The sequence below is a fragment of the Plectropomus leopardus genome, chromosome 13 (assembly GCF_008729295.1).
Source record: "Plectropomus leopardus isolate mb chromosome 13, YSFRI_Pleo_2.0, whole genome shotgun sequence".
Classification (NCBI taxonomy): Eukaryota; Metazoa; Chordata; class Actinopteri; order Perciformes; family Serranidae; genus Plectropomus; species Plectropomus leopardus.
This window is the reverse complement of record NC_056475.1, coordinates 14,208,320-14,227,878: the sequence shown is the minus strand read 5'-3', so window position 1 is coordinate 14,227,878 and position 19,559 is coordinate 14,208,320. Positions and strand designations below refer to the sequence as shown.

General features: G+C 39.2%; 1 protein-coding gene across 1 annotated transcript in view; it reads right to left on the bottom strand.

Moving 5' to 3' along the window:
• The window catches only part of stk10 (serine/threonine kinase 10), a 51,332-nt gene that overhangs the window by 12,888 nt on the left and 18,885 nt on the right, over window positions 1–19,559 (bottom strand). Inside the window, exons 3-8 of the mRNA XM_042498888.1 lie at window positions 15,684–15,732; window positions 13,925–14,074; window positions 10,722–10,794; window positions 8,571–8,765; window positions 7,826–7,907; window positions 1,396–1,530 (exon numbers count right to left, since the gene is read on the bottom strand). Coding sequence (XP_042354822.1) covers window positions 1,396–1,530; window positions 7,826–7,907; window positions 8,571–8,765; window positions 10,722–10,794; window positions 13,925–14,074; window positions 15,684–15,732 — 684 coding nt within the window. The remainder of the gene's footprint in view (window positions 1–1,395; window positions 1,531–7,825; window positions 7,908–8,570; window positions 8,766–10,721; window positions 10,795–13,924; window positions 14,075–15,683; window positions 15,733–19,559) is intronic.

Below are 19,559 nucleotides of genomic sequence, written 5' to 3'. Positions count from 1 at the left end.
GAATGAAGACTTTTGCCCAAATACTACTTCAACATAATGCATGACTTTTTGATCAGGTTAAAAAAATTAAGATGTGAGACAAGTCAAATGCTGAAAATGTTAAAAGCTGAAAAATCTTAATATTTTCTAGGGTGGAACAAATGGAAATCAGTCAACAAATGAAATCTTATAAGTATCCATTTTTTGCTTGGATGTTGTAAATGTATAGGAGTGTCATTGGATCCTCTATCCTGTTTGTGTGGCGTTAAAATCTGTGAATTATTCAACATCAGAAAAATAAATATTCTTAGGATCCTACTTCCAATGTCTTGGACTTTTGAAAGTTTGACTTAAGACATTTTAATACCAATTAAGGCCTCATTTATAGATTTATGAACTTAATGTCTTTTAAGAGTTTTTTGAGATCTGCGGGAACCCTGTAACATGTAGCACTACCAACAGAAACTCAAACTTAATCCAAACACCGACAATGTTTGATCCACAAGATGTGTGGAGAGAGCAAGCAGCACTGTCACTACACTGGAGTTCTTCACCTCAGTAAATTCGGAAGTCATCACACTAACTGTTGACATTAGGAGAGGAAGAGATAAGCGTGCAAACATTAATTTTCAAGGAGAGAAAAACATCCACGCTTAACACATTTGTCTGGTCACAGCGTCTTGTTAACAGGAGTATTTTCAGGGTCCCTGGTGTACAGTGAAGCATATCTTTAGTTTAGAGTCAAAGTATAGCAACAGAACAATGCACGACCTTAAATAATTCACTCAATCACAGGTTGTGTAGTGGAAGCGTTTCTGTGTAGGAGCGAGGCTGAGGGCAGCACCTATATTTAACCGTGTGTGGGTGTTGCCTGTATTCCGGTTGAAGTTCCTTTGTTTGTGCTGAGGGCAGGAGGTAAACTGCACTCTCATACCACTCTGTGTCACTTTCTAATCTTATGCCCTCTGTGGATTTATGAATGGCTTCTGCAGAGCAGACCTGAGGCAGGAAGGCCATGTTTACCAAAAATTTGTGTTCAAAGGGCCAACAAGGAAACACTTCAAAAGCAGTGGAACGTTTAAGGCAGAAAATACGTGCTTTTTGGGTCATGGGTGTATGTGCAGTTCAGTGCATGACTGTGTGATCATGTGCATGAGTTTCTGTGACACTAAAATGAAGAAAGTACAAGTCAGTTCACAACACTTAGAGATTACTGAGAAATAAATATGTATGGTCATCATAACCTTGCTACAATAACTATTGCAGAGTACTGTAGTTGTGACACGTAATTCTGAATCATGCATACTCTTACAATCCAGCCCATGGACTGCCTACTCTCCTTTCGGAAACAAACAATGACAGAAAAGAAAATGAAAGGACCAACAAGAAGGAAAAAAAGAAATCAAGGTTTGGTACCACAGTAAGTTCCATGGCGTCGTCCTCCTCTCCTTCCTCTCTATTGTCCTCTATTTCCTCCATGACCTCAGCTTTGGCCTCGGCTACCAGCTCCCGCAGCGGGCGGTTGGACGTCACCGATCTCACAAAAGGGTGCTGTGGACACAAGGGACAGAGGAGAGATGGTTAATTAATTATCAGTGACGATGCACAGTGACTGGTGCTTAGATAGCAATTTTATTTTTCTTTCTTGTTTTTTTCTCCCCATTGCATTTCTATTTACTTTTGCATCATATTCTGAGTGTAAATGAGTTCGTAAATACCACAAGGAAGGAGAGACAAAAAGACTTGGTGTGACCACAGGATAAACACAAACATAACCATAGAAAAATATTTGCTGGAGAAAAACACAACACAGTATCCATGGATACAGGTATCATTAGGCCATGAGACAACTGCTTGAAGTATGCTGCAAGTACGACTGACAATGTCGAGGCGGGATTAAGAGAAGAAATAGATGAAGGCAAGCTCCAGAAAAAAAACGAGAGCCTGGTGAAAAATAAAATAATGGCAATTAAATACATTAGTTTGCCCACAGGGCTGCAAAAAGAGACAGACATAGGAGGTTAGGCTACAGGAGACTTTCACTGCAGGAGAAACTCTATCTGCCACCTGCCTGTTCCTGAAAAGCTACAACAATAGTGGCTCTACAATACAACTCTCCCTTTAACGGCACCCTGATGCAGCAGTGTTCAATCTAACATCATGTCCTTAAAAATGCAAGCCATTTTAGTTCTACAGCTGCTAAAGAGAAAATGTGTGTTTTGCCAGAGTGTAAACAGAGCAGTAATAAGTTGAGTGCTACGAAAATAAAAAGCTAAATTACAAGTTGAGTGCAGCTGATCATCTATTATTCAGATGCTCCGCACTGCTGTGTAATTTAATTGGAACAGCTGATAAAGGGAAAAGGCTACAAGTGGTGCTGGACCGTGAAGTGTGCATAAATCGGGGTGTGTGCGCACATTTGTTGATCGCAGTTGTTTGTGTGCAGCGGCTCGTCCTCGAGGACTGCATTAGGCTTCAGCTTTTAACTTCTCCAGTGACTAACAGCAGTCAGCCTGATGACTCAGTGTAAATGCCGAGTGCCATTCGACCATGTGTTACACCACAGCGGAAATAAGAATACATGGAGATGAGTATGAAAAACATTTATTGAGAAGAAGCTAAATATACACACGCAGCTGGTCATAGCAAATGTCTAATTGAAATTCATGATTCAAAGGGTCTTAGCATCATTAATGCCCATACTGGGACGTCTTTTCTTTGTCCTTGTCAGAAACTGGATTCCCTAAAAACTTGGTATTTCACTGGGGTCTTGTGTACCTGATAAATGTTCTTGTCACTTTTTGGATAAGCTTGCAAAACTGTAACCTAAAAATCTCTTCATTAATCTAATCATTAACCTGAGATTAAATCTACAGGAGACCTCACACCTAAATGAAACTTCAAACATAATAACTGAAAAAGATACAGTTAGTCTAGAGTTCTGCTCGTTGTACTGCAACAATGACAAGACCTCTCTGCAGATTATCAAATACTTCTACCTGACTGCTGATAAATTCTCAAATTGACCATCGTGATGTTATACTGTAAAAAATGTACACTAAAAAGTGCTACTACATATTGACATTTGGACTGACTAAATAATGTCTAACAACAGATCTACTCAGGTGGGTGCTGGTATTTTTATATCAAAGTAGCATCTTCAATCAACAGATACCCATCAATTTCCATGTGCATAGCTATGACACCATTTGTACAAGTTATAGGAAAACATGGACAGTACATTCTGTATACCTTCAAACTTGCAGTTTCAGTTTATTTTTGCCTGATTTTACCAGATTTGGAAATAAAACTAGCTGATATTTTGACATCCAGTCCAAAAAACATTTTCATCCAGCCAAAAATAATGAATGTGCACACAGAGTAGGGGCTTAGATGTGACAAAGCTGGCTGAAATTCACTTCTAGGTCCAACAAAACCATGCCAACCAGGTAAAATACAAAGTTTTACGGGAGTCCAATCAAAAACAGCATGGAATTTGAATTTAAAAAGTTATTATATGTATACGTGATTTTATGATTGAGTATTTTCAATACAAGTTAAACAACCACTGTATAAGCAAGCCACACTTCTTCATTCATGACATGAAGTTTAACTGATCCAGGCTCCAACAACCACATTACCACTCCCTGAGTACACCCTGACATGCTGAGTGATGATTGGCCATCAGACTGTTGAAGCCATACAAACCTGTGCTGGCAGAGTGAGAAGAACAAACGCTGGGACATCCAAGCTGCTGAATGCATCACTAATATTTGAAATGTATGTTTGAATTTGTGATAGTTGGAGCTGTGACAGTTGAGCCAGTGCCGCAGAGGGTGCATGCATTTAAAGGGCAAAAGTAAATAAGTAACCAAGCTCCTGTGCATTGGCCCTCTACTCTTCAATTATCTCCATAGCTAAGTGGCATTTGTGGACTTTCATAAGAGGTGAGTTTCAGATTTTTGTCAAAGTTTCAACAGAAAAAGTCCTATCCAAAGACTGATGCTGTTCAAAAAGAAAATGAGGAATAATGCCACAAGCACGACTAGTCAAATATGGTAAACCTTTCTGGCTCATGTTAAAGGGGAAACACCTTAGAGGTGGTAAAGGGTACTCGGGGAGGAGATGTTTATGTATGTATGTGTATACTGCGTTGTGTATGCATATGTATGTATGTATGTATGTATGTATGTATGTATGTATGTGCATGTCTAAGAGCGACTGGGGTGTTTTTTGTTTTGGTCTAAAATGGTTTGATTTGATTTTCTTTTTTTTTCTGATTATGGATCCTTTTATAATTATCAATTATCAATAATTTGTATTTTTGTATAAAATCTAAAAGTCAGTATGTTTTCATAGATGTTAAAATTAATAAAAATCTGCATGACCCAAAAAATAACTAAAGAAAACGAGTTCACCCTTTAGAGATAGATCTGTCATTATACTACAGACATCAGCTCTCATGAGCAGATTTTTTGTTCAGTGACGACTAGCGATCAAAACACATTGTAAGGTAAAAATTAGTTAACCATTTATTATTCCAACACCCTTTTCCCTCAGGCACCATTAGCATACCTAAAGTCATGAACATCTGAGATTTATTGTAACAAGTGAAATCAGACCTCCAATGCTCAAACTAAAAACACAGCTTCCTTGAGGTATATCAAAGGGGTTAAAAAGCAAACAGAGTAGTTTTGCTGCTCTGTTAAATCTGGCTGTTTTTTTTTACTGCCATTATGGATCAAGATGTGGATCAGTGGAGCTTATGTCCTCTCTTTTAGGTTTCACGTTGCTTCAGACTGTGAGGCTGGTGATTGTGGGTCTTACATGCATGGCTTGACGTGAAAAGGTTAACAATATGGTCCATTAGGGGTCCAGAACGGGGGACCGCAGAGTTACCTGTGTGGCAGTGACAGCGGGGTGTGTGTATTTGTTCTTCTGTCTCTGTGAGGTCCGAGTGAGGATATATTTGAGTTTTAGACCTTGAGTGAGCACATTTTTGGGAAACTAGGGGCACCGTGGTCAGTCCTCAGTTCTTCAGAGGGTGGTTCGAAGGTTACAACTTGTTTTTAAGGTTGAGGTTATAATTAGGTTTAAGTTATGTTTGGGGCAAGGGTTGGTGTTAGGCAAGCAGTAATTTTGGTTTACAAAAATGAAATCAACTTGACTTTTATTTGCCCAAATTTTGAAATATCTGCCTGGAAAAAGTCCCTTACTCCCAAACTATAATCCACAGACCTCACAGGAACTACTGAAAAATAGTTTCTACATGTATGAAAAGTGTTGAAAGCTCCCTTTTATTCAGTTTATTCAGAGAAATGGGCACATACTTGGGACTTTTTATAACCTAACTCTTCAGTGCTTTGAGCAACTGCCCCCTTCACCTAGTCTAATGCATTATCTGTTATTTTATACATTCATATCCTCCTGACATTTTACTGGGGTAAATGGTTAATGATGGTATCTGTGTGGGGAAAAAAATTAGAAACCAAAAAAAAAAAAAACATACAAGCAGAGCAACTGGTGATGTAAGTGATTGAAGCAAGTGTCACAGTCTAGCCTACGAAGCGTTATTTCTTATATGCAATTAGCCTACACAGACAAGTCTTGCCCATAAAATAATAAATAGGAAATAAGTGCTCTTCTTGCTGGAGGACCTAATGACGATTGTGACAGAAACTGACATATCAGTGGGAAAACATCTCAAGGTAAAGTTAGATGTGGCAATACTCCCCAACACTTGCAGTTGCCATCTTTCTCAGCTCAGCTGCCTGTTACACTAGAAGAAACTGATCTCTGGTGGTTTGTACTGTGACCTGCAATACATTGTCACAATACAGCATCTCCATGTCAGTTTAAGCAGCAGTATTTTGACGGTATTGAAAATCATACCGTCTGTATACCATAATACCTTGATACCGCCCAACCACACTTTTATCCAAACCTTTTTTCACACTTCTCAGAATGACCCCCTACAACTACAACCTGGAGAGTCATGCCTCACAGATCAAAAACCTCTGAACAAGAAGAAGCTCCAAGGGGAAAAAAAAAAAAGATTTTAGTTCAAGCGACCAGAATCAGGTTAGAATTAGATTCAGAGCAAGCTTCGGACAAGGACTGAATTTAGGCATGCGCAGAGCTAGGGAATGCATGATGTCATTGAGGGTTCTCGAAGGTCTAGAAGTTTAAATGTGTGCTTCTGTCGGCACGTCAATGTAGCAACACCACAACAAAGCTCTGACTTAGAGATAAAATAGCAAAACACTCCCATGGTAAAACTGCGACGTACAGACTCGCTATAATCAGAAACAGAAAAGCATCCAACATGATACATGAATGGAAGCTACGTAAAAACACCAGAGAAATCCTGACCATGAGAAACTATGTGGGAGGAGAGGCTATATTCACTGTAATGAGTACAAGTCTTCCAGATGGTCTCCTGCCAGCCACGCAGCCACAGTGACTTATACTGTGTCATGTTGTTTTGTATACATTCTTTAAAAGGCGCACATGTGGGACAGACACAAGGCGAGAGGTTCAAATATGTTTCAAACTAACATCTTTAAAAAGCCTGATGACAAAGACTTTATCGATCTTTGTCCTTTTTTTTCCCTCTTTTGAGACACTCAAACACCCCAAACAACTTGACACTTACACTCCAGACACTCTTATCTATGATTCATTATAAACTTCATGCTCACGTCCTGCACGGCATCTGTTTTCCACATCCATAAAATCCAATGAATAACTGTAAGAACCTGTCACAAATGCTGATGGTAACTTCCAGCAAACCGATTTCATTCAACACCCATCGCACAGCAGAACTGAATGCCATCATTGCACAACTATCTACAGTAAATACTCTCTGACAGCCGTGAGGAGCAGCCGGCATGATAAACATCTAAAACCTCCAGCACCAAAAACTGGACCACGCCTGTCTCTTTCCCCCCACTGGAGAGCACATGCACAATTCCCAGCAGGCCCCGGGTCTTGGGTTTTCATCTCTGCCTCTCTCTAATTGGCCAGAGGTGGCAAGCTCAGGCTTATTCAGACATACTATTGGCTGAGAGTGGGAATGTAAATAGCTGACATTCCCTCAGCTGTGGGATACAGACAGGAAACTGTGGCTCTGAATTTTAATAGACGCTGCGCTCGTGCTTTAATCCACACCCTGTTCACTTTCTCACTCATTTTTCTTGCTCAGGATTTAGAGAAACTTTTGCCAAAGCTCATCCAAAGACATCAATGTTTTATTAGTGCCAGAAAAACTGTCATCAGCTTCCCATTAGAAATATCCCAGCTGTGCCAAAGTGCACTTGCATGTAAACATCATCATAGTCCTTTCCTCCCAATGTCACTAATGTGAATTTATGTCTATTTACTGTTGCTGAAAAACAAATTTATGATCCCTTATTTTTTTGGTACAAAAACCCTTTTTGTCCTTGAGATGGAAATGTGTATGTGTATGTTTCAAAAGTGAACAATTCAAACAGTGCTGAATGTTTACTCACCTTTCCTCCCTTGTTTTTTTAACTTAATTTTTCCTCTTTACTTTAGTCACTTTTTACACTACCTTTCTTCTTCTCTGCCTGCTGCATTTCTTGCCCACTCCTGCCCACCTTCTATTCCCCTCCCACTCTCATGCCAGTGCCCTCCACGGGGACACAGCTCACTCCCCTGCACAGATCACTCCATTCAGATCTTAAAATAGAAGAATAAAAGGCCCTGTATACGTGTGTGTCGGTGCAAGATAAGGACAGAGCGAGGACAATGTCCCATCATATACTCAAAGTGCAGCATTGTGTAACACTTGCTAAGTTAAAATTGCACATTGCATCAGGCCTACCTCAGCGAGTTGTGCTGCAGTTGGACGAGTCTCTGGGTTTTTGTCCAAAGCTTTCTTCAGGAAATCTTTAAACTCTTTTGACCTTGGATGAACACAAGAAAACAGTATTAATCAATTATAAGAGGTATGAAGAAAGGAGGGAGTGAGGAATAGTTACAACATAACAAAACATTTCCAGATATGTGATGTTGGTACATGTGGTTCATCTCTGTGCACAGCTGCGTCTTGTACAACAAAGCTTTCAACAGGAATGATGTGTGGGCTCCCCATCCCAAATGTCCTTTCAGCACCTGATGAGCTCAGTTTTGCAGCACTAAATGCTATGCTGCTATTGAACATTTAGACTCATAAAATTGATAGGGAGAACATTACAGTTTGGCACCCGCTTAAGTCCTAAATTGTTGCTGTAGTTCTGGAAAGGGCAAAATGGGCTGCGGGCAGAGAGGGCGAGGACAAAGAGATACATTGAGTGTCTACAGTAAATTTTAGGACACTGAGTGTGCAAAAATGTAGGGATACAATAAAATTAGATAACCCAGTGAAATCTTTATCTACTAAGCTATAAACCCCTGTCCAACCGTCATATTCTGTGGCGAAACTAATGAATCATGGATTGTGCAAAACTAGGTTTTTCTTTCAGTTTACTCCAATATTCTGGCTAACGTGTCGCTACTTTCTCTTCATGATTTACACATATTATATCATAAATTTGCTGAATTCAGATTCAATTTTAATGCACGCTCACCATTTATGTGGCTGTTCCAGTGTGGGGGGCTCCGACTTGGCGATCTTCAACAGCACTCTCATAGGGTTGAGCTCATGGTGCGGGGGCTCAATCTGGGCAAGCTCGATCAGAGTGATTCCCAGAGACCAGACATCCGCCTTGTAGTCGTATGGAGCGTCCTTCATCGTCTCACACATCACCACCTCTGGGGCCATCCTGGGAGAGAGGAAAGGAAAAATTTTCCTGAATGCTAACAAGTTACTGCATATTGCACATTAAAAGGGTTGCTCTTTAAAACATGCTAGATATAGATAGTAAAGTTGTAGAGCGGCGTTTTCTCTCTGCTCACATCTTCAGTATATAACTATTTTTTTGTGTAAGTGTTTTAATTTGTGGAATGTGCAGTTATGTAACCCATCTGAGATACGGTAGTGGATAAAAAGAAATGATTTATTGAGTTATTAAAAATTGAAGCACACACAATAATTGTTTTCAGTTAGAAAACAGAAAAAAATTAATATTACTATCTTATGATAATCAAAAAAATTACCATTTGGGATTACTGAACTTTAGAGGTAACTCACGTCTTACAGCATAGACTGAATGCACCTAGGTCCAAAATCAAGCTTTTAAAATGCTTCAACTTTTTAATTAGATATATATTTTGGGGGTAAGATTATGTATTAGTGAATAGCTCCTAAATTGGGCTGGATGAATTGAAGTAATGTGGAAATAGTAACTGGGTGGATGAAAAAAAGAAGGAACAGCTAGAACAATCTGGTAAATTCAGAAAATTACATCACTTTACTGTCATGCAGCCTTTGAAACCTGGAAAATACAACACTTACAATATGACAATATCCAGAATCTCAACCGATTATTCATTTCAAGTCACATATTACAATAATGATACAATACTGATATACTGCTCAGCCCTAATCTAAAATAAGAAAAAAAAAACTTGTGCTAATAAGCATCAACTGACAGAGCTAAGAAGTAACTTATCTATTCAAATGTAACTTTCATGTTGTAAAACTCTGGGTTTGCCAAATCAACATAGTCATATAGTCATTTAGAAATCCATCCCAACATGATTCAATAGTTTCTGATATCATAAAAGATATTCCCATGGTATTTACAATATGTTTATCAGACCAGGAGATAAGTGGATTAGAGTTTCTCTCTGGCCTTTCTCACTATTCTGCAGGTGTAAACATCGAGCACACGTCTCCAAACAGCTAGTGTTTGCTGACAATCTGTAGAATGGCTCTTCAACCTCCGAGCCCTTAGATTTATTCAAGTGCAAAGAAGCAAATGTTTGCTCCCCATTTCTTGTTGACTTTTCTAATCAGTGCATTCAAGGGAGAAGGTATTCACCAAAACTGTCTGTAATATTCTTTTCAAGACTAATCAGTATTGAGCAAAATGAGAGCACGGTCATGTTTCCATTAAGATGTGAAGGGTATTCCTGATGGTTGATAACCTGTTCTAGTCAATGGTTAACTGGCTGCAACACAGGGAATAACAGTATGGAGCAAGGTTCATTGTGGAGACTTCAAATGGAATCTTTCCAATTTGTTCAGGTTTAGAGGAGAGAGCCGCGCTGTTGCGACAACATTGAAGCACTGCGTTGAGGTACTGGGTTGAGTGCGTGTATACACAACATTGTGCTCTTTCAAGTGTTATGGAAGAGTTGTGGGCGGTAGGAAATGTGTTCTCAACAAGCCGTAATGCTTGCTTATATAGCTCATGTGGGATTTGTTGAAATGTCTACAGTAAGAGATTTTGCTATATCGCAAATATCATTTTAATACCTCAGGTTTTATTAGACAGTTTTGTGTCTCTGTTATTTTGGTTATTTTGTGCTTCTCTTTTTAGGTTTTCTTGTGTGATTTTTGGCTGTTGTGTGTTTCTTTGTGTTTGTTTTGTCATTTTTTGTAGCTATCTTATGTCTCATTGCAGTCCCTCTGCATGTCCTTGTGGTCTTTTTGTGGGTATATTGCATCTCCATCTGGTCAGTATGTGTTAATTTAAGTAACATTCTGCAGGTGAAGGCCAACGGGGCCCCCTGACACTTTGGGTCCCTGCACCTGTGCCTATTAGAACCGTTCAAATACCCATCCATGCTCTTTCCTTTAATGGTGTCCTGATGAAGAGAAATGTCTTACTCACCAGTATGGTGTTCCAATGAAAGAGTCTCTTCTTTGTAAGGTTTTGTTGTTTTTTGCAGATACGCCAAAATCAGCTGCAAGAATGGAGAGACAAAAAAAAATTGTTAAAAAGTTAAAAAAAAAAAAGTTCCCCAGAAGCATTTAAAAGGCAGTTCAAAACCTTGCATCCTTTTTCTCTCCTTTGTAGTGGACAAGTAGTTTGAAGCTTGTAAAACTGTCATGATTTTGAGACACAAAGCAAAGAATCAGTAAATTTATAGCAGTCCCGCTTCCCAAACAAGCTGCCCCCATTTCCTGACACGACCATCAGATTACAGGGGTGTTGTTTTCACTTTGGCTCAACACGTGTGTTTTTCTCTGCATGTAAGAATATTTCGTGCCCAGGATTGAGTACTTGGCAGAGGCCTTTTTTTTTTTTTTACTCACAAGGCAGCAGGCTGACTGCTTCAATTGCAAACTGGCATGTTCTATTATGGTGACTTAAGTGACTGTCTTGGTTTCGTAGACTACAATTCAAATAGCTTTGACCTCCCAGTCAAACATGTAATGTTAGACTGCAGTCCAAACTTCTGCATGAGGAATTTTGTACTTCCTACAAAGGCAATAAATAGTAATACTGCTTTTACTGTCCATCAAATGACAGTTTACACATAAATAAAGGATGGCAACATATTCTGGGGTTGACATGGACCAAGAGGTCCAATATACTTCAGTACTTTCTAGCAAAGCTGCTGTAAAACCTGCTGTATCACTGAGTTTAACCTACACTATGTTCTCTTAAATAATTACCAAGGGTGTGTCTGTCAAGAAGCATTATTATGATTTTATGCAAACATTTCTACCCTACATACCTAATGGTTAACACGGTGCACCAATCATGAAGAACTAATGCGCACACAGTAACAGGTGTTTCAGTGGCAAATTGCCAACACGCAACAGAAATTCAGAGATTTCATCTTAATAATTTTAAGTGGAAAAAAACAGATATGTTGAATCATGAGTGTAAATAACAACACTACCTTGTTGCCTGTTATATACTGATTTGCCTTTCCTTCATAAAGCTGAGCGAACAAAGGGCGCTTAACTTAGAGCACAGAAACCGGTTGCTGAGTATTGTGAAGGTGTGCAGCAAGATTGCAGGCACAACATTAAATGATTTGTCTGATGTTTACAGGACTGGACTGTTAAAGAAGTCCCTGTGAGTCCTGGTTCCAACACCATTTTCTAGACATTTATATGGCTCTTGAAATTGTTTAAATTGCTCAACTTAACTCAAGATCAACAGCTGCTGAAGACCATTATGTTTAATGCCATGTATCGTAGGTGGATATAATGCCTTTGGCCGACCTCAGAGATAGATAACTGCTGCCTTGTTTGAGTTAACACGCAGTTGGATACGTTTGGAGACTGTAAATGAGTCAGTGTCATGACTTAATGAGTTTAAAGAGGCAACTCCCAGTGATTATATCCAACTGTGGTGTCTTAGAGAAGAATATACGGCAATGGAAAATGACTTATGCAGAAGTCCAGCTCAGTGAGCATGTTAGCTGACAAATGTGTTACTTGAAATCAAAAAAGTGAGTGAGAGAAACTGTGAGAAAACCACGAACCAATAAACCATTTTGAATCAGATGAAACAGCAGTTAAACACCAAAAAAAATCACCAGCAGCATCACCACCATGAGGCGCTACGCAGTTTTTAAGTTAACTCTCTTCTCTGTGTTGTTGGTTTGTTGCTCATGATTGAGTGCAAAAAAACAGAGCCAACAAGAGTACAGAAAGTAAAACATCACTCATGCAAAAGGCATCCGGATATATTTGTTTTTTCTTAAAGTTTTATGTCTGATGATTCATGTCGGCCAGCAATGTAGAAAAAACTGTGCAGTTCCTTAAATGACACGTACATAAAGTAAGTTAGACACTTTTTTTTCCCCTTTTCTGGAAATTTAATCCAAAACACCGGCGAATGGGTTGGATCCACAACTTCAGCTGTGCAATGTGAAGAATGTGGAGAGCTCTTCAAAAAGCCAATAAATGAAAATATGCAAAACTTTGAAGAATGCGGTTTTCCCCACACAATGCTCACTTATGACCCTCCTACAGGGCTGCAGCAGGGGCACAGGGCCTCTGACTGTGTGTGTGTGTGTGTGTGTGTGTGTGTGTGTGTGTGTGTGTGTGTGTGTGTGTGTGTGTGTGTGTGAGAGAGAGAGACAGAGAGAGAGACAGTATACATGTGTGCGTTCAGCTCATATGTAAGCCAAACAGTGGACCGGAGTTCCACAGATAACCTGTAATGTGCAATGGGAACATGGGGAGAATTAGTCCCACTAGCATCATACTAGCAGTGATGTGGTTTTCACATTGATTGATGGGACGTAAAGAAACAGATTACTCCTGGCCTTGCAAATCGGATCAAAATCCAGCCCACAAGTTTAAACTCCTTATTATCTGTAACACGCTGACCATTTTACATTTTTCAGGCCTTGTATTCGTGTGTACATGTGTGAGCTTTAGCAACATGGCACTTAAACTCCATGTTGCCATGCTGCGGTCTTTAACCATTTAAAGGTCTAACCTTTTTCGTTAAGGGACCCCTTTCCTATCATTGAGTAAACTGACAACCCTGACTAAGTGACATATTTTATATATCTTTCATATTATATTTATTGCATTAAACTAATAGTACAGAACAACTGATAAACTGTACAATTAACCCAAATGCCAAACTGCAAAAAGGCTGCTTAAAACAAGCCATGTGGATGAATTTTGAGCAGATTATTTTCTGCAAATATTACATTAGAGGTGACTTCTCCTGTTACTTTTAAGAACTTTTGATACTTCTTTTCTGTACTGTGTTTTTATTCCTTTTTTTTAACAGTCATACATGTCCCAACTCAATGGGGATTGTTTTTTTTTGACAAATTCAGTTTTTTCTTCTTACAGATGCTTGGCAATTGTTCTATTAACTCTTTGGTTGTTTCAATTGCATATTTTTATTATGCAGAACAAGGCGATCAGTCAATACAGCTTGTGTTCAGGTTTTCACCAAGCCCTTATTCTGTGAGTTGATATCTTAAATAGTAACCCAAACTTTAAAAATAATCATTTAATTTAGTTCCACAGAAATGAACGATATGCGGAGAGAAAGACCAACTTTCTTTATAAATTTTGAAAAGTTGAAGCCAACAATATCTAAACTCTCACCTAGTTTGATGTCCCCATCCAGCATGAGGAGGATGTTACCGGCCTTCAGGTCTCTGTGGATGATCTTCATGCTGTGGAGGTAATCCAGAGCTTCCAGCATCTGGCGACAGACCACCTTAATCTGCGGCTCCGTTAGCCCACGATCCAACTCTGATAAGGGCAAGAGAGGAGATGGCAGGAGATAAAGGGGTTAAATATGGAAGCGAGAGTTGAGAAAACTAGCTCATAGGGGTTCAAACCCATTATGCACACCTTGCAGATTCCATATTCAGTGTACATGGCAAAACAAAGTCTTGTGGACGGATCTAGTGTGTGAACTCCTCGAGAGCAAACAGAAAAAAAGTAAACCCCGTGATGATATCAGTGGAGTCTCCCTCAGATAGTGTTGCTGGATAAGTAATCTCAGATCAGAAAAGCTTTCAAACATCCAAGCTAGTCCAGCCCTGCAGACTTTATTCTACTGTGTCTGTGTTTAGTTAGCTGCAGTGGGGGTACAGACAGTTATGAGGATGTGGATTACCCAGAAAAAACAGACCAGGGGGTTTTCCCACACCGGAGGACTCCACTGTGTCTGACTGCTTTCTAGAGAATCCAGGAGTGGTGAAGTTATGTCTGTGATCTTGTTCGGAGCAACAGCGCTGTGATTAACGCTGGTTTTCTATACTTTTTTCTACGGAAAATAAACATGCTGTGATTCTTCAATAGCTTTAAAACAGTAGCGCTCATTGGCAGCACATAATGTCTCAAAACTTCCTCGAATGGCGTGGACCGCGTCTGTGCCTGTGGCTCGCTAAAGTTCTTACTTTTCCGTGGGGACAGCAGAGCGAGGAGCTGCTGTTCAGGACCGGTGTGTCGGATCAACCGGCGGTTGAATTAAATGGTGACAGAGGCAGATGTGTTTGTAGGCGTGACGTCTAAGAACAGGCCGACAAACCAGGAAATAAACACTTTAAAAGTTTCCCCTCAGTATCTCATTCATTTGACGGTGTCAAATGAAACATTATTACATTATCGTCTCTGGATGAAAAAATATAATCACTTGTCTAGCACACATGACATGAACAAAAGATTGTTACAGGTGACCCCACAAACTGAAATGCACATTTTTAAGAGTGGTTTGGACGCCAGGCTGTTTGAAGTTAATTGACCTCTTTAATGATACCTTACCTCTCTATCCTTGAACATTTCTTCAATGTTACCTGGAAGCAAATTATTTCTTGCTTTGAATTGCTTTGCTTTAAAATTACTTGTGCAGTTTTAAACTTCATAATTTTTTAATTAATTAAATTTAAAATAGTGAGTCTGTATATTCATGATACCCAACATTATTTATTATCCTTATTGCTATTATATATATATATATATATATATATATATATATATATTATATATATATATATATATATATATATATTTATGTTTTGCAGTATGCATATCTTTGTAGGGTGCTCTTTTAAGTATTACCCCAGACTTATGAAATCATGAAGGTGTAACTGATAATATTAACAAAAGCATTTTGCTTTCTCCTGCTCCTTTTTGAACACATTCTTAGTTTTGTTTCCATAATGGAGACTCCTCTCTTTAATTTTTTTAATTATTTTTAACTGTTATGTTTGTTTGTTCAAAATGAAATAAACTCAAACTCAATTCCCTGCTGAAGGGACAGGTGCAGTCACAGCACCAGTGGAGCATGATTCTCGTGACAGGTAGGAAGGTGGAGCGATTATGAAAACACACAGAGCAAAAACAATTGGCCTACCAAGCATTGTGGCATCCACAGCACCCCCGGGGCAGAACTCGATCATGATCTGGGGAAAGAAGGGGGAGGGGAGAAAGGGTGAGGTTAAACTTGATCCAGCATTCTGAATATACAATTGAAAATCTCCTTTTTCTGGGATTTATATGTAGCAACAGAACAGATCAGGTTTCATCAGAGCCCAATGCATAAAAAGCATTCAAACAATGAACACATGAGCATCTTAGAAATATTCTCTTGCAGTATTCTAATATATCTCAACTCATTGCATCACCAGCATCCAAACTCTTCAAGTTTTCTGTTTTTGATTCTCTGGCAAGAAAAACCATTATTGATTGGCACTTGAACTTGAGAGTAATTTAGAATAATTTTGAAAGTGCAGCACTAAAATGAGCTTAATTAATAACATGCTCCACTCCTCCAACGATGAAGAGTCTGTCAGATAAACACAAACTGGTTGTGCAATATTCTCAGTTACTGCAATTCAAACAATTTTTCTAATCAGCCAAAGAAAGTGTAAAAATAAATGTATATATATTTCTGGTAAAAACAAGCAAAGCAAAGTATGGGAAGGAAAGAAGACGACGTTAATGTCATGTCATCGCTACCTGGAGCACTGTCCCTGCTCTACATCAGTCAAATACTCTTTGGCATCTGTGGTCAAAGTGCTAGAATACACACACTTTGCAAAGCGGACAGCTGGATTCAGTGTGTGATAAACTGTCTGACTGTAACTATACACACTTCCTGGGACACACTGCTAAACACACAATACCAGTTCAGTAGTGAAGTAAAAACAGAGAGACGGAGACAGGAAAGAAAAAAAAGACTGAGAACACACTCCCTAAATGGTGTCTTGTTGGCCAACAGCAACTTCCAACAATTTCATTTCCTCTCCTTACATAGTCAGTGTCTCTCTCTCACTCACACACACACGCATGCACGCACGCACACACACACGCCTGTCAGAAAACCCTCTAAATGTTTCATTTAAGTAATAGCAACACCAAAGCAAACAAAGACACCACAGGATTTCATAATCCTGTGCCGAACAGTTGATCTCTATCTTTTCATTCCAAATGGTCACAGATCAACTGTAGGAGGTGCGCGGCATACCTGGTGTGTGATGTCATTCTTATTTAATCACTAAGTACTGCTCGCTATGACAACACTGTCAAAGCATCAACCTGGTACTGGACAGGGCGCGGAGTTTCAGTCCAGACAAAGCCATACAGAGAATTGAGTACAAATAGGTGCAAACACCCAAAGGTACAGATGAATACCAGAAAGTATGCGTACGTCTATGAACACAAAAGTGCATGATCACACAAGTGCATGAACACACACTCTTTGTGGGAAGCTCAAAGATGAGGAATGTCAAGCCTGGCATGCAGCTCTCCAGGTAAAACAATGTTCTATTGTGAAGTTTGGACTGACAAAACCCATTAAATTGGCTTTTTGTCACGTGTTATCAAGGATGTTTCTCTGCGACCAGGTCTCTTTGGATGACAGACAGTGGAAAGACGGTCCGTCCTGTGTGTCAATGATCTGTACTCAGTTGTTGACCTCTGTTTCTTAAGACAAAGCCATTACTTAAGTTCTATTTAAACAACTATTTTTTGTCAGTAACATTAAATACTTTATACTACGAAGTTACAGATATTTAAAAAATACACTTTCAGTTGCAAATTTAAAAAAACCCAAAACACTACAACTGTCCTCATGTTTTGTTTGAGATTGGTTATTTGGTTATGGTGAAAGACACTACTGGCTAATATATTGCTAGTGTGTTTTTTAAAAAGATATCGATTTCATTATCAGCCTCAAAAATCCATTATCGGTTGGATTATACTTCATAAGCAACCCCATAACTTACAGTAAAAAGAACATTTTCCTGCCTTTTTAAATTTACATTTCCTTGTTCCTGTTCTTTGGATTCTGGTAGAAATGGCTAATTACACCACAAAAAAATTAAATCGAAATTTAGAAAGTGCGCTTTCAACCATATATCCACACAGTACAGAGTAATTTCAGATCAAGTTATCTACTTCTAAAGCGTTACCAAGAGGGAGGATAATTACACATTTCAGTGCAAACCATTTTTCTTTTGTACATTACACTACTGTGTCAGAAGCAACTAGTTTGTGTTTCCGTCGGTGTCTCTGCAGCCAGATTTCCTCCCTGCCTGAAACAAATCTGGATGACGTGTTGTGCTGCAGTGAAGAATGTGCCCCGACTGGTCAAGCTACATGCAAAGCATACCTGCTGTGGGCTGATCACAATGCAGGCACAAACTTTACCGAAGACGCAAAAATCAACGGCTTCTGTTTTCTTTTCAAGCTGAAGCAAATTAGACACGGTCTGCAAAAACCCCAAAAGCTTTCGAATAACCGGAGCAGGCCTCGCTGACACTGCAGTGTTCCCAGGATTCACAGCTCTGTACTTTCACGGTGATTTCCCACCTCATTTTGTCAGAAGTCTAAAGGATGTAAAACGCTATTTGCCAAGAAACTGCAATACCGAATAAAGAAAAGAAATATGAGCATATAAAACCTGAATCACATGGACACACTGTTATACTCTGTCACTCTGTTAATGTGAGGTCGTACCAACAAAGACACGACATACTGACTTCTATCGATTTGCTTTTCAGTGTCATCAAAAAAATCTCCCAGCAACCGCTGGTGACATTATACGGAACTCACTTTACATGCAAATAATGGCAAATACATAACAACAAAAAACACTGTCTTGACAATTATATAACAACATTAAAACACTGTCCGTATCTCAGTGTGTTATATACACCAAGCAACATTACCTCACAGCCAGAGCCCTCTTTCTTCTTTGCCAAATTTCTGGCTCCTCAAATTAATTATATACAAACTCTGAAAACACAGTACACGACGAAATGAAATGGGATAAGCACCTTGCAAAATGTTTATAACACTGTCTAAGCTAAGCTCATACCGCACCAGCACCAACACCAGTACCCTTAAAGTGACACTGACACCAGTAGAGTTCTTCATTTCATACCCTTTTTTATCCTACTTAATTCAATAACTATCTTGTAAATGGAGTGGCGTGTAGTTTAGCCATACTTCTGGATGTTCTGGTGACATTTTGACATGGTGAACTGCTGTCTCCATTAAATACATCACACTTGACTTCACCACACAAAAGGCTGTATGGAGTGCACCTGCTTAACCCTTTTATTCAAGATCTGGGTAGAAAACTTGAAAAACATGCAGGTATTATTTGACCGGAGAAGTGTCGATACTACTTGGTTATATCAGCCCATACCTTAAAGGTATCAAGTACAAATACTCGGCCCTAGTTTTGGTGTGAAAAAGCAGTTTCTATCATTTTTTTAAAGTTAACTTTATTATTGTACTTTTGCCAAAAGTGCCAACCTATTGCATTTCTATAGCTCACTTAGACAGTACTTAGGCACTTCGACATTTTCTCACTTTGCTCTTGTCAGTGATATCTAGTAATGCAAACAGTTGTGAGGATTTTGCCCTGATAAGATTTGCCGCCCCCCCAAACCAATTCTTTTTTTAGACACACTGAGTTTTTATTTTAGATATGTTCCCCTGGAAAAATAGTCCCTATGGACGTCTGTTTCTTGGTGGCAGCGTAAATCTCAGACAGGGTTATCTAAAATGAAAAAGACGTGTGAGACAATGTGCCTTTTTTTTTTGTCATTTTGGTGAACACACCCTTTAACCGGGCAAGCTTAACTATGCGTCAAAATGATGAGTCTAAGTTTTGTTCTGTTTATTGTCTCTCTTTTTCATCTGTTTAACTGTTCTCCTCTCCTCTGTCTCTGTTCGTTCTACTCAGCGTGCTGATGTCAGCAGTCCCGTCCCCATGTTA